The sequence below is a fragment of the Protobothrops mucrosquamatus genome, unplaced genomic scaffold, assembly GCF_001527695.2.
Source record: "Protobothrops mucrosquamatus isolate PMUCROS unplaced genomic scaffold, P.Mucros_1.0 scaffold_169, whole genome shotgun sequence".
Lineage (NCBI taxonomy): Eukaryota > Metazoa > Chordata > Lepidosauria > Squamata > Viperidae > Protobothrops > Protobothrops mucrosquamatus.
The window spans coordinates 180,030-194,719 of record NW_015386245.1 but is presented as its reverse complement, the minus strand read 5'-3'; the positions used below and the strand labels follow the sequence as shown (position 1 = coordinate 194,719).

The window sequence follows — 14,690 nt, the reverse complement described above, 5'->3', positions numbered from 1 at the left end:
CCCCCCCCCACACAAATGTTTGTACAAACTCCCCCCTCCCAAATAGTAAACAAGAGATGCCTAGGATAATATTCAGAAAGGTTCTGACAGAACATCCAAGTTATGTTTTCTTCTGTTTTCAGGTTTAAAGTTCCAGAACTGATAACATAAGGTAACATGAAATAAAATCAGTTGTGCAAGTCCAGCCCTCGACAAAAACTGCAGTGCAGTCAACAATCCCGGATAGAATGTCATTTTAGCAAGATGTCATCTTTTCTGACGCAAGAAAAATTCTCCTACACAGACATTATTTTGCTGGCTCTTGTCAAAATGAAAACATTGAATGTTACTACATCCCATGGTCACTAATTCAACAGATTAATTGTGCTCTGAGATGAAAAGGCTACTCCTAAGGATGCTGCTTGTATGTGAGAGATAACTGTTCATTTACAGTTTCCGCAGCTCTTGTAAAGTATCTATGACAGCTAGTTGGATAGTACTCCTTGGGCCAAACATTCAAGAAATGTTAATGTAACTTTTGTGCTACCTTGCCACCCATCGCTGCCAGGCGTAGTCTATCAGACCAGGATATGTAAGTCATGGGTAAGAAATATAGTGGAAAATGTTGTCAATTTTGATGAGATTTTTTTTCTTATACAAATTGTTCATCATAGCTTGATGCCAATGCTGATATTGTACATTCTGTCTCCTAAAATTGTTTTATTATTGTCCCAATCTTCTCTTTCTAGGTTTGAGCAGAGGCCAACTGTGATTTGGGTGCTTTTCTCATAAGATATTTCAGTTTGCAGGCCACAAACAGCTATTCTCTGGCTAAAAAGCTAGCAAATGTGGTAATCCAGTCTGTTTCATTATATCGCATTAGACTGTATTGCTTTATGCAGTGGCCCATCTTGAACTTTCTTTTAAAAGCTGAAGAGGTAAGTTTGAGCCTTTGCACTTAAGTGTTTAAAATTGGCACTAGAGAAGGCTAGGTTCAACTTTAGAAAGAAAGTCATTGAGTAACCTTGGGCTAGTTTTGCCTCTCAGCCAAACATAACAACCTAGAGCAGGGGTGTCAAACTGCCGGCCCGCGGGCCGGACGTGTCATGTGGAAGCCACACCCACCCCATTGCCAGCAATGGCAAAACCGTCCCGATATGTTGCATGACATCATGTGACATCGCGAGTTTGACATGTCTGACCTACAGTATTTTTTGTGGGGATAAAGGGGAGGAGGGTCTGTTATTTATTCTGCTTCAAACAAAAAGCAGGATATAAATCCAACAAATAAATAGGTAAACAGATGTCAAGTTATCAACCACTGTGAAGTTAGCCCCTTCAGAATATCTCCTTTTAACTCTGAAAATAGTTCAGTTATTGCTACAGAATCTCAGAGGTGTATCATAGCCTAAAGGAGATCTGGCAGGGTTTCTAAGCTTTTTATTTCACAGCTATGTACTAACCAGGGGTGTCAAACTGCCGGCCCGCAGGCCGGACGCGTCACGTAGAAGCCACGCCCACCCCATTGCCGGCAATGGCAAAATCGGCCCAATACGTTGTGCGATGTCACGTGACGTTGCGAGTTTGACATGCCTGTACTAGACCAAGTATTAAATTTGAATTAATGGTATTGAAAAAAATCTGCACTTGCATAGTACACTAAAAAGCATGTTTCTTTACAATAGCTAACCCTGTTCCAAAGGGACAGCTGTCTGACAACAAGTATACTGAATATTCATTTGAATTTAAGTGCTTGGATTGTCACGCTTATGTGCTTACTTCGCTTTACTGAAATAAAAAATGTTATAATGTAAATGTCCTTATTCAAATATAGGAAGAGCTTTCAAAAAAAAGTATCACCCACAATAAGCATAGAAAGCACGCAACTGTTTGAATATTGTGAATTCCAAGAAGAAAGAAATAAGTGATACATTCTTAGATTTAAGGAGTAAAGGTTGCTTACGGTCTTCTATGAAATATGGATCGGTTTCCGAAGTGTAGTGTTCCTGTTCAAAGTCAACCAAGGCATCTTGTCCGTATGGCCGGGATCCAGGTACAGGAATGTTGCATAGCTGGGCATAGTCCTCTGGAAAGAAACACATAAAAGTAGAATGTACTTTTAGTCCTCGACTTACAACAGTTTGTTTAGTGACTGTCTGAATTTACAATGGCACTTAAAAAAGTGACTGACCATTTTTCACACTTATGACCATTGCAGCATTCCCATGGTCACATGATTTACATTTGGATCCTTGACAACTGACTCACATTTATGACAGTTGCTGCTGTGACCTTCTGACAAGCAAAGTCAACGGGGAATCCAGTTTCACTTAACAACCCTAATTTGTTACTAATTTAACAACTGCAGTGATTCACTTAACAAACGTGGCAAGAAAAGTCGTAAAATGGGGCAAAACTCAAATTTCTCACTGAGTAACATAAATTTGGGGCTCAATTTGTGGTCATAAGCTGAGGACTTACGTTTTGAACACAAATGTTCCTATGCTCGCTTTCCATCTTTATCCATATATGTTGCTTTCTTTTCTTAAAGATTAAAGTTGCTTAAACACCTCACTGCCATGCCCCAACTCCACTGAACTTGAGCAATTCTGTTTTTCATTTGTTTCAAAATCACACAGGACAATTCCATGTGAATGTCTAAAACCAATTAAATTGTGCTATTTAAAATGGGGGGGGGGGGCACAGAGTAAAAGCTTGAATGTTTGACTAGAAGTTTCTCATTTGGTTGCTAGATAAAGGATATACATGCAGAATGCTTTTTGTTTCACCAGATAATTGGAAGATGGGTTGAGCAAATTAAACTTGCATTCTTTTTATCAGGCACCTCCCTTTCATTACAAATATAATATATTGTGAAGTGAAGCCATAAGTCTAACTATCTTGTGGCTTTTTCAGTTCTATAGGAAAGGAAACACCGCAGCAAGCTTAAGGCTGAGTTGACAAGCACCCTCTCACTGAAATCTTGCTTTTAATATCAACTACAAAGCCTTAGGCATGCCACTATTTCACAACCTCAACCCTCTATCCCTAATGAAGATATAATAATATTGATCCACAAGGATATGGTATAAACACTAAGGATAATATGTTCAAACTACTTGTTCACAACCAAAAAGTAAGGTTTTCACAGAATTTGAGTATGCAGGTTTATTGCAAGGGAAAAGGCAGTTAGGTTACAGTATCTCTCGCTCTGGATATCAATATCGTGGCTGTCATTAAGAGAATACATTTTATATATAACTTTTATTGCTTTGATTCTCTTTTTGAAAGAAACAAAATTTCAGTTGCTAAGCAAGGCAATTGTTAAGTGGGTTTGGCCTGTTTTACGACCTTTTTTTTGCTACAGTTGTTAAGCTAATCACGGCATTGTTAAGTGAATCATGTGGTTATTAAATCAACTAGATTCCCTCATTGACTTAGCTAGGAAAGAAAAAGATCTTGATGGATGTTTCTATGTACCATTTAAAAAAACCTGTGTGATTATCCAGCCAAATATTTTATCAATACAATACAGTTTTGCATGGAATACTTTACCAAGGGAATTACATACATTTAAAAAGAACCTTCAGCGCAGAAGAACAGCCAGTATAAAGGAAAACTGGAATGAAAACATCTGAATGAAAGCCAAAAACAAGCTCATTTTGTAATTTTGGGATCAAAAGCAGAGAAATACATTGGTACTTTCCTAATCATGCATGATTTTCAGTAAAACAACTTTTGCTCCAAATACTTTTCTGTTTGCACAACTGGCTTTTGTGTTTCTCAAGGCTGGACATTTATAATGATTGATTTTGCTGTTTTTGTCTCTTACTAACTTAAAGAACATAACTTGCAGCAATATAAGCAATGAACTATTCCAATAAAATAAACTGAGTATAAATATTTCCACAATAACTGAAGTGGGTATAACTTTTTGCAGCTTTCCCTTCTACATGGACTACCCTAAATTATCTAACCTGGATGACTAAGAAACTGATTTGCAAGTATTATGAAACAGGAGATGTTGGATGGGGGAATCTGATGTAAAAGTATCAGAAGAAAAATGAAAAATGTAAGCAATTTTTTTATTTCACCCCTTTTCTCTACACAAATCCCAGAATATATTTTGCAAGAATTCCTGTAATTTAGAATCTTATTTGGAAGAAATGCCAACTATTTTATTTAAAAAAAAATAATTCAAAATGAAAGCATTTTCCCATGAAAGGATTCTTTACAATTAATTCCAAACATTTATTCCAAAATTATTTGGACCCTTAATTCCTTTGCACTTTCAAAAATCAGAGTTTTAATCATATTTTTGCTCTTTATTCCCATTTTTTTTAAAGTCTTTAAACATATTTAAAACATCTTTCACTAAGGTTTAAAGGAAACTACAGTTAATGTTACTATGGTAGTACTGAACTCTGCAGGTAGTCCTCAGTCCTCAACTTAGGACCATTCCTTTAACAACAGTGTGAAGCTATGACAGAGGTGAAAGAAGTGACCCATCCTCAAAATTATGACCATAGCACCATCACTCCAGTCATGTGATCATAATTCGGGCACTTGGCAACTGGCTCACATATATAACAGTTGCAGCAGTGTCTTCTGGTCACATGATCACATGACCTTTCCAGCTAGCTTCTGAGAAGCAAAGTTAATGGAGGAAGCCAGATTTGCCATGTGATTCGCTCAGGGCTTTTTTTCTCGGAGAAAAGGTGGCGGAACTCAAACCTGGCCACGCCCTCATCAAACCCTAGGACCGCCCCTTTAGAGAACAGGAATGCAAGTAAAATTTGGGAGGGGCTATTTCCGGTGTGGGAGGGGCTATTTCCGGTGCGGCCGGCCCGGAAAAAGGTGCCGGAACGCGGTTCCGCCGCGTTCCGGCTGAAAAAAAGCCCTGGATTCGCTTAAGAATAGTATGATTCACTTAACAACCATGGTGATTTGCTTAATGACTGTGATAAAAATAGCCGTAAAATTTGGTCTGGCTATGTGATGACTTGCTTAACAACTGCATTATTTAGTGACAGAAATTCTAGTCCTAACGGTGGCTGTAAGTCAAGGACTGCTGATGTAGACTAATGATCTAATTTGGCAGTTTTCTGTAATTATGTGTTGAGTTTGTATTGTTTATCTGTTTCCTGCAGGATCTCTTAAGCTGTTGCTTGACTTTCTTCTCAACAATCTTCCATCCTTGCAAGCTGAATGAAAATTGTCCAAAACTTTTGGGTCCAGTGATGGTTTGTGCGTGGGGTACACCGCCATCTATTTTAAGGCTAGAGGGATGACTCCTTCCTTAGACAAGCTGATGTTACTATATGGAGCCAATCACATATCACTTCCTGAGCAGTTCCAGTAGGGACATGCAGCTTATCTTCAGGTATATAGGGACCTTGCCATTTCATCAGAAGTCACAGGCTCTACCTTCTTCAGGTAACCCCAGAAGACCATGCCCCAGGCACCTCAATTGAACATGTCCATTTAGAGCTCAATCTGAGTGTATGGGAGTGATTTAATTCACCAGATAGGTAGAATATTCTTCTCAGCACCCCTGAAGATGGTCCTCAACATTCTACATGATCAATGTACAGCCATGGACAAATATAAGGGTAAAGAAAGAGTTATTATTTTTCCTGAACCAAATCTATTTTATTTATCTGTTGTGAGAGAATATTGTTTTTCTAACAAACTAATCAAAGACAATAGAAGAATACCCACAATTCATACAATATGAATAGTAAAATCATCTGGATTTTCTTAATTTTTGCTGTCTTATGTTGCTTCAGTTGCTTAAGTGTGAAATGTAATAAGTGCATGATCCTAAGTACGGTTACTGGAAATAACTGGAAATAAATATATTTAAAGAACAAGATAATTACATTTGGCAATAAATTAAAAGTTGTAATACAGCATTTAAAAAAAAAGAATCCAAATGCTTATTCAATTGATTAACGTAGTGGGGGTGATACCACCAAACCCTGTTAGTGTAAAAATAACTTCAAGCATCTTTGATTTTTCTCTCTTAAGTGCCACCTGCTTGTTTCTTATTTTACTTAGTGACAAATGAATTCAGGGAAGGTACAAAAAATGTCAAAACTTCATTGTACTTGGTGTTATAAACTATCCTGGGCTACTGTTTTTTTTAAAACAGGCATTGTAATGATTATTAAAAGAACAGTGTGAAGTTGCACTAATATTTATTGAGCCATTTTTACAAATATGCTGCAGCAAATGTGACTATTTACATTTTAGAAATAGCATATTTTGATTGCTAAATGCACTAGATTTATGCTAACAAAATATGTGCTGTCACTGAAAATAAATCTTTAAACTCTAGCTATACATCTTTTGTATTTTTTTGCAACCTGGTAGTCTTATGCAAAGAAAAGCATAATTTACATTTTTAAACATTATTTATTTTCCTCCAACAATTGCAATGTAACTGTCTTAACAAAGGAGCCAAGTAATTCTTCAACAGCATTTCCACAGCCAACAGTTTAATTGCAAATGTAATATGGCATAATAAAGCATTTGCTGAGCCAGTTGCATCTATCATCCTGATCAAAGATTTTGGATCTCAAGTATTTATTTATTCAGCTGTGCTTATGTGGAATTGCATCATCTAGAACAAAAAACTATTAAAGGTTTTTCTTTTTCATTGAAACAAGCAAAGACGCTACTTAAGGGATGGAATATGTTCTTTTGTGTGATTATTTTTCAGAAGCATCTATTATTTTGGCCAGTCAGACTATCACTATATTCAACTAGAAAAGCTTGTTTATTAGGTATCTCTGCCAAGATTTTAGCAGGCAAGGGCACCCGGCCGACTTTGGAAACTAAGTAAAGCTGGCCCTGGTTAATAGGTGGTTGCCATGACTGGGGCAGGGTCTTTGACCAGCTTTAATTGGTGTGCCAGCTGTTGCCCTTCCTGGAGTGTGATGCACCCCTTAATCATTTTGTATTAGTTATTGCAATTAACTTTACGTGGGACTTCCTTTGAAGACTATGTGGCAATGTAATAAGAATTTTCTAGAATTTCTTAGACTCAATTATAGCTAGTTAATTAAGATGGACTCTGTAATGCTTTTCCCCAGATGTCTCCCAACTTTGAATGAATTGCCTTTTAGATATAATTTGTCAACTCATTCGCCCCCAGCTTTCCCACAATCTCTCGCAAAAACTGACCCAATCAATAGGTCAAGACAGAAGGAATCTGTTAAAAATCCTACTCAAAATGAGATCAGCAACTGAAGATAAAAGAATGCATTGCTTCTTGGTTTATGCTGTAGAACATAATTCTTCCCGAGATTAATCAGACACTCTCCTTGACAATTTTCCAGACTGTCTTGAAGGCTGAACAGTTTTGTTGAGTTTTTAAGGAGAATAATGATGAGTTTAGTCAGGCTGGGCTGATTTTTCTTAATATTTGCATTATTTTGTAAGCTGTGGTGAGTTTTTGAAAGTCAGTATGTATAATACAAATAAATAAATACATTTATCAGAAGTTCTTCTGTCTATCTATGTATCTATTGTCTTTATAAAATGACACAACCTGGGCTACTCTGGAGAGTGTGTATGATGTTTCTCAAGCAGTGTGTATGATGTTTCCTGGGCTAAGAATGCAGTAAGAAATACAATTATGGATAACTTATTGCCTTTAACAATATTCCAAATCAAGTGCCGTAGTAGCCATCTCAATTTGTGTAATAATATGGTCAAGTCTGCTCAGAAGATAATTTCACATCTATGATATTAGCAGACATTTCTTTATTATGTTCTGCCCCTAATACAGGAATCTCCCCAGCCTAGCAGCTCTCCCTTGGGAACAATTAGATAAGGTTCCAAAGAATTGGAGAGGGCTAGTTCTGGCTCTTTTACAGTTACGTAGTGATTTTAGACTAGTTCCACCCTTCATCCTTCCTCCGTACCAGGCCAGATGTTTCCCAACATCAACGTTCATAAGAAAAACCTTGGGTTTTTTCACATCTAACCTTCTTACACTATTTATATATCTTTTCTTCTTAATGTGAAAAACAAACATCTTCCTGTGGCCTTTCTATAGATATTTATTTGCTTCCCAAATAAATATATATTTAACATATATTAACCAGCTTAATAATAGTTGATAATGTTTACATATATTAACTCTGAAGCATTAGTCTCTGTTCAGATAATTCTTGAATTTCTAACCGAAAAGTTTCCTGGAAACATATAAATGACAAGTGATTTATTTGTAGATTATTTTACAAATGGAAAATTCCACTGATTCACTTAACTGAGACAGGGCAACAAACAAAATACATTTCCAAATCACAATCTGATTTGTAATGTGCCATGGGTTTGCATGTTACTGGTATCATCTTCTTCTGGCATGACTTCTTTTAAGCTTCCTGTTTAGCAGCATTCCATACTAAAACACTGATGCAATAAAATTCCATTTAAAATACCGTATTCTGGCCTGCCGAATAAATTCAAGTTTGTAAACTATAATTTAGAGGCAAAAGGCTAACTGGGGAGAGCTGATGTAAGTGTAAAAGAAAGTTTCAGGCAATGATAAAGGAAAATCTCACACAAATGAGCATTATTTAGTATTAAAAATAATTATTTAAGCATTGTTTAGCTTAAAAATGATTAGTAAAAATAATTTACTAATTATTTTTAAGCTTTAATTCAAAGCATAGTTTGAAACACTGCGAGAGTTAAGTAAAAATGAACACAAAGGTTTAATGACAACTCTAAAAATAGAAGAAATGTTAATACTTTTTAAAATTATGTATGCTGTTCAAAGGCCCTGTTTTCTTTTATATGCAGAATTTGTATTTCTAAATATGAGAAAGTCAGACTGTAAAACAGATAATGCTATTCTGTAATAATACTAGTGTCATGGTTCCGACATGTTTTGGGTAATTTCAGAAATATATTGCTTAAAATAGAATATCATCTTTATAACCTGTTTTTCTGTTACCATAAGCATATGTTTAAAGTAACATGGCAAAGTGAGGTTCTAATAGTAAACCAAGTCTAATCAATATACTGTATAAATCTAAAATTCAACTAGAGAGTAACTGTAGTTTCTCTAGACAGGAACTGAGCATATGATCTAGTGATTGAGAACTTTTAAAATTCTTTTTTGAGCCAAAATTACTACTTGAAACATTTGAACTTAAAAATTGGGAACTTTGTTCTTTCAGACACCATTCATCATTATTTGTGTTGGGGAAAGAATATATTCCAATGCTTGACTACTGTTTACTCAGCTATCCCTTTACTGCAATATTAGTTATGTAGGAAAAAGTAACTAACAAAAAAAATCAAGTAATAAAGGATCAAATTGCTTTGTATTAACTTGTGGTTCATCATTTAGAGTTTGATAAACTTCTTCTCTCCAAATTTAAATTAAAAACTAAAAGTAAGAGGCAATATCTTTCCATTTATGCTATAATCAAGCCTACTTCTTCTTAATGCAAGCCACCAAACCTTGTTAAATAAGAAGCACAAAAACTGGAGTATTACATGGTTGTAGAACACACTGCAAGGTCTAAGTGATACAACATGTCCTTGCCAGGAGTGACAGATTTGTGGATTACACTTTCCATTGTGACAAGATAAAAGCCACAAGTTCCTTCTATAGAAAGACCAAGATCTCAGGCAGTGTTTTTCAAACTTGAAAACTTTAAGAGGTGTGGACTTCAGCTCCCAGAATTCACCAGGTAGCAAAAGGTTTGTTAGAGAAGAAGTCTGCATTATCTTTAATGCTTTTTATCTCATTTGTACATCAATCAGCCACAAAGAGAAGGCAGTATAAGAAATCCTATTTCATAATGAGAAAAATCAAGCTAAAAATCAAAACTGGTGATACCTGTATAAACTACAGTCACATCAAAGCAGTCATTACAGTTAATAAATTCTACGAACCTAATCAGAAACAAACCCATCTTCGCTTTATTTTAAACAAAGCTGTATTTTTCTTTAAAGCTACATTCTGGAAACAACTTCTGAATCAACTTCCCTAGATGAGTTTGATTACATTTCCCATCTAATATCTGAAGAGAACTACTGTAGAGAGTACTTGGCCAACAGAAAATGCAAAACTCATAAAAAAAATCAATACATTTTTCTCATCAGAAAACATTTAAGGAAAATGATTTCTGGCAAACTTCCAGCAAACCCCAGTTTTAAACTGTTCAGAAGCCAATTGTGCACAATATTTAGTTTCCAATTTTTTTCCTCCAGTGTGTCTGTGATTTCCCTCCCATCTGAACCTTTCTGGCACAGCACTCTGGAAATTAAAACACAGTTTGTTGAATTGGGTGGAGAAAAAAAAAACCACTGGAGAGAATATTAGAGGAAACACCCTCCCACCCATCTCAGGTTACTGAAACAGTGGATGAAGAAACAAATATATATATAACACATTGTAGGTCACTGTTTTGTAAAGCATACAATGTATAAATCGGCCTCTGCCATGAAGAAAAACAGCTACCATTCTAACTGATTTTCCAATCAGAAGAACTAAGGAAAAAAATCCATACAAATTTGATACTGGAACTAGAAAATGAAAGATACATTTGCGAAACATATTCAACTGAATATAAGCCTAAGATTCATTTATATTGTCAAAGATAAATCATGTCCATTAGTCAAAGCTTAGTATTTGGTATACTATATTTATAAAATACATCAAAAGAATATTCTACAAGAATTAGGTGGCATCATTGTTTTGAATCTAAATTTAGGGATATGGATTCAGAGAAATAAATATTTTCTTTATCCAGAAGCACAGTCATAGCACTGCTATCCTCTGTAGGTTCACAAGTCATTTGCCAATTGAATGCAACCTATACCATAATTAAGTTGGTTGGAACTACATAACAAATCCATTAATGAGATATTACAGTAATGTTTACTAAAGTCCTATATATTTCAGTGGAATTAAAGCATATTAGGATCTAAACTTAAATATTTAGGACTGCCTAAATAATGCTTTAAAAATATCAATACATTCGCTCATAATATTACTGAGATACATTAAGTAATAAATATATATTATTAGCTATAGCATATTGTTTAATATCCCCCATCTGCAATTTTGGCAATTACTACATCTTTAAGTAAATTCACCTGCCTTTCTATTAACATGTTTCCCCAAAAATAAGACCTGGTCTTATATTTTTTTGGCCTCCAAAAGAGGCAGGTCTTATTTTCAGGGGATGTCTTATTTTTCCCCTACCTCGTCTTGCGGCATCCCTGTCCAGCAGGAGCCCACATGGGCACCGGCCCACTTCTGCGGCCGCTTGCGGCAGGACGCATGGCCCCCTGTGCTGCCGCCACAAGGTGAGGCAGGTGGAGGAGGGGGTGGAACTGCCCAAGTGCTCCATAGGAGTTCAAACACTTTTTGCCCAGAGGGAGACTGGAAGCTTTGTCTGCTTGCAGATGGGGCGCTTAGAAACTGAGTGATTCGCTCAGTCTTCAAGCACCCCATTTGCAAGCAGACAAAGCTTCCAGTCTCTGTCATTTCTCCGTCCGGGCAAAAAGTGTTTGTGCGCCTATGGGGTGCTTGGAAACATAGGTGCCCAATCACTTTTCACCCAGAGGGAGACTGGAAGCTTCGTCTGCTTGCGATGGGACACTAGGAAACTGAGCGATTTGCTCCGTTTCCAGGCACCTTGTTTGCAAGAAGATGAAGCTTCCAGTCTCCCTCTGGGCAAAAGTACGTGGAGTGTCTGGATCGCCTGCCTCCCTGCCCCACTTCTGCCTCCATGGTCAGATTTACCTGCACCACACCAAAGAGCTGGCAGGCTGAGGCTGCTGCCAGACACCACTGGCCCCTGCATGATCGCTGCTGGTTGTGCTAGCCACGCCCAATTCCCCGAGCTTATTTTGGGGGTAGGGCTTATATTAGGCCCACCCCAAAAAATCAGACTTATTTTCGGAGTGGGTCTTATATTTGGGGAAACACAGTAATATGAATTATATTACGGACACCTGGATTTTATTCTTGCCATAATTAAAGCTCAAGATTAGCTTATAAAATCAGCAATTTCCCTTCATTGTTTCAAATGTACTCTGATGTACTAACACTGATACCTAAACTCAAAAACTGCAGCACTGATTTTAAATTATAGAATTTCTCAGTACTAACTGCTTTATACTATTAAATATTTTTCAAATCACAATTGAAATAAATTATATTACAGCAAGATGGTCCGTGGATGTTACCGGGACACCCGTTTCTAAGAGTCCAAACCAATATGGATAATTTCAGAGATAAGAGGAATGTAATTCAACAAGGAATTATGTCTTTATTGTAGAGGAATAGTGAGGAAATGGCTGGGCATGTAAATTTAGATCTATTTCAATTAGATGATAGCATCCGGTGCCTTCTAAAATGATGAAATCAGCATCAAGATATCATGTAAGCCCTGACCCTTTCACATACATGTGTGTGACATCATAATGCACATAAAAAATATGTGTAAAGTGGGTGCAATGTTAGTTTTCGCATTTACCACCCAGGTACCTTTTGATCTGAAGTAATTCAGTATGTGGAATGATGCAGAAGATTCAACAATTCTGTTATCATGCAGATGACATTATGAAATAGCTAATCTGTGATCTTATCTGAAGATAATTTGAGTTCAGACTGTGCATAATGAAAGTCAAAACATTGCTGTCATCTGAACAGCAATGAAAATGTTTTGTCTTTGCGCTAAGTAAAGTTTCTGAATTGATATTACTAAAAATATTAAATATTTCTCAACCTATGAATATGTGTCCTACCTGAGTTTTTCATGGGGCACAGGGCACACTGCATGCCCCATGCATCGCCGTATAAACAACAGCATTCAGTATAAGTAGTCTGCTTCCCAACAAGAGGTTGACTGCAAACAAAATCTTCATTCAGATGTTGCCAGCAAAGATCCTGATAGACGTCACTTTCTTCAGTTTGCTCTGAAACAAAACCCCAAAAGTATTTGTTTATTATGACATCCCTATCTGTAAAATAAAAATGCAATTCAAGATGTGTGGAATTACACTGCAAAGATGTTTATTTTCTGCCAAATCAAATGAGATAAATTTTTGAGTACAAATATTTTTTTAAATTAACAAATAAGGCAGTTGGAATTATTATATCCATTTTATTCAGTGGTTCTCAACCTTTTTAATGCCGCGACCCCCAACCGGTCGTAAATTGAGGACTAAACCGGTCGTAAGTCGAGGACTAAACCGGTCGTACGTCGAGGACTACCCAACCGGTCGTAAGTCGAGGACTTTCCCTGCCCGGAAGCGCCACGCATGCGTGGTTCCGCCCCCTGCGCCGGCCGAGGCGTAGCTGGCAAGCGGCAGAGACGGAGCAGGCCGACCACCAGCTGGCCCAGCTCAAGGGAGGTAAGGCACCCGCCGGAAAAGGGGAAAAAAATGGCGGACAGCCTTGCTTGGCGACCCCCGTAAAATGGTCGATCAACCCCAAATGGGGTCGCGACCCATAGGTTGAGAACCACTGATTTTATTGAATCAATACTCAAGGCTCTCTAGAACAATCTCTGATATTGGACAATTCTTTTTAAGGACTATTATTATTATTATTATTATCAAAAATTGATTAGTATGGGAAAAAGCAATCACTTTCTTACATTGCCCAATAGCATGGAGAAAATTTGCAATTTTAGGATTCTTATACTGTTTTTGGATTTTATTGAAAATCTCAAGATTTTCACAATTCTCAAACTACCCAGCTGATGATACCTAGTCTAGTAACAAAATGTCTGTGGAAAACAGCCAAACTCAAGAGAGCATGAAGCCTCTGAGCTATTTATATCTTCTGTGGTATGTGTTTACTTTTATGTGTGGAACAACCATACTCTGGGTCAGGACTTTGAATGTATTATTCTGGACATGTCAGGGTTCAGCCAAATTAGAATCTGGAACATTTTGGCTGTTCTGTGTGGACTTCAACTCCTGGAATTCTCCAGCCAGCATTCTAGGAACTGAAGTCCACATAACTTAAATTTGCTGAGTTTGAGAAACACCAGTCTAAATAAATTCTGGAGGGGTCTGGTGGAATAAATAGGATGTGATGTCTTCTTCTGTACAGCTTGGGTGTCAGATCACACCCTAATTTTCTCAGCACATTCTTTTGCCCAAAAGGCCTATTTCTCACCTCTTCCCTAAATCTTTCCAGTGCTTTATTTCTCTTTATCATTCCTTAGTCACCACCACCCTTAAATGTTGGGAGGCACAACCTAAGCAGCCCACTTGCTCATGTTCCCAGAACATTTCTTTCCTTTACCTCTATTTAGCCATCACTGTGCACCGCTGCTGCTGTGTTTATTTATTTATTTATTTATTTATTTATTTATTTATTTATTTATTTATTTATTTAATTTAATTTATATGCCGCCCTTCTCCCAGCGGGACTCAGGGCGGCGCACAACATATTTAAAACCAAAGCATATATACAATCCCCCCCTTAAAACCGAATTAAACCAAATTTTAAAGTTGTGTCTTTCAAATTCCTAAAAAACCCAGTATAAAATCCACCCTAGGTCAGGTCCGCTTGCTGAAAGAGCCATGTCTTGAGGGCGCGACGGAAGGTAAGGAGATCCGGAATTATCCGAATCTCGGGGGGTAGTTCATTCCAGAGGGTGGGGGCACCCACAGAGAAGGCCCTCCCCCTGGGGGTCGCCAGCCGACACTGCTTGGCCGAC

At 37.2% G+C, this 14,690-nt stretch overlaps 1 protein-coding gene across 1 annotated transcript in view; it reads right to left on the bottom strand.

Annotated features, from left to right (window-relative positions):
* Positions 1–14,690, bottom strand: part of LTBP1 (latent transforming growth factor beta binding protein 1) — a 128,380-nt gene that overhangs the window by 8,265 nt on the left and 105,425 nt on the right. Inside the window, exons 25-26 of the mRNA XM_015822022.1 lie at positions 12,763–12,933; positions 1,943–2,065 (exon numbers count right to left, since the gene is read on the bottom strand). Of these exons, the coding sequence (XP_015677508.1) occupies positions 1,943–2,065; positions 12,763–12,933 (294 nt within the window). The remainder of the gene's footprint in view (positions 1–1,942; positions 2,066–12,762; positions 12,934–14,690) is intronic.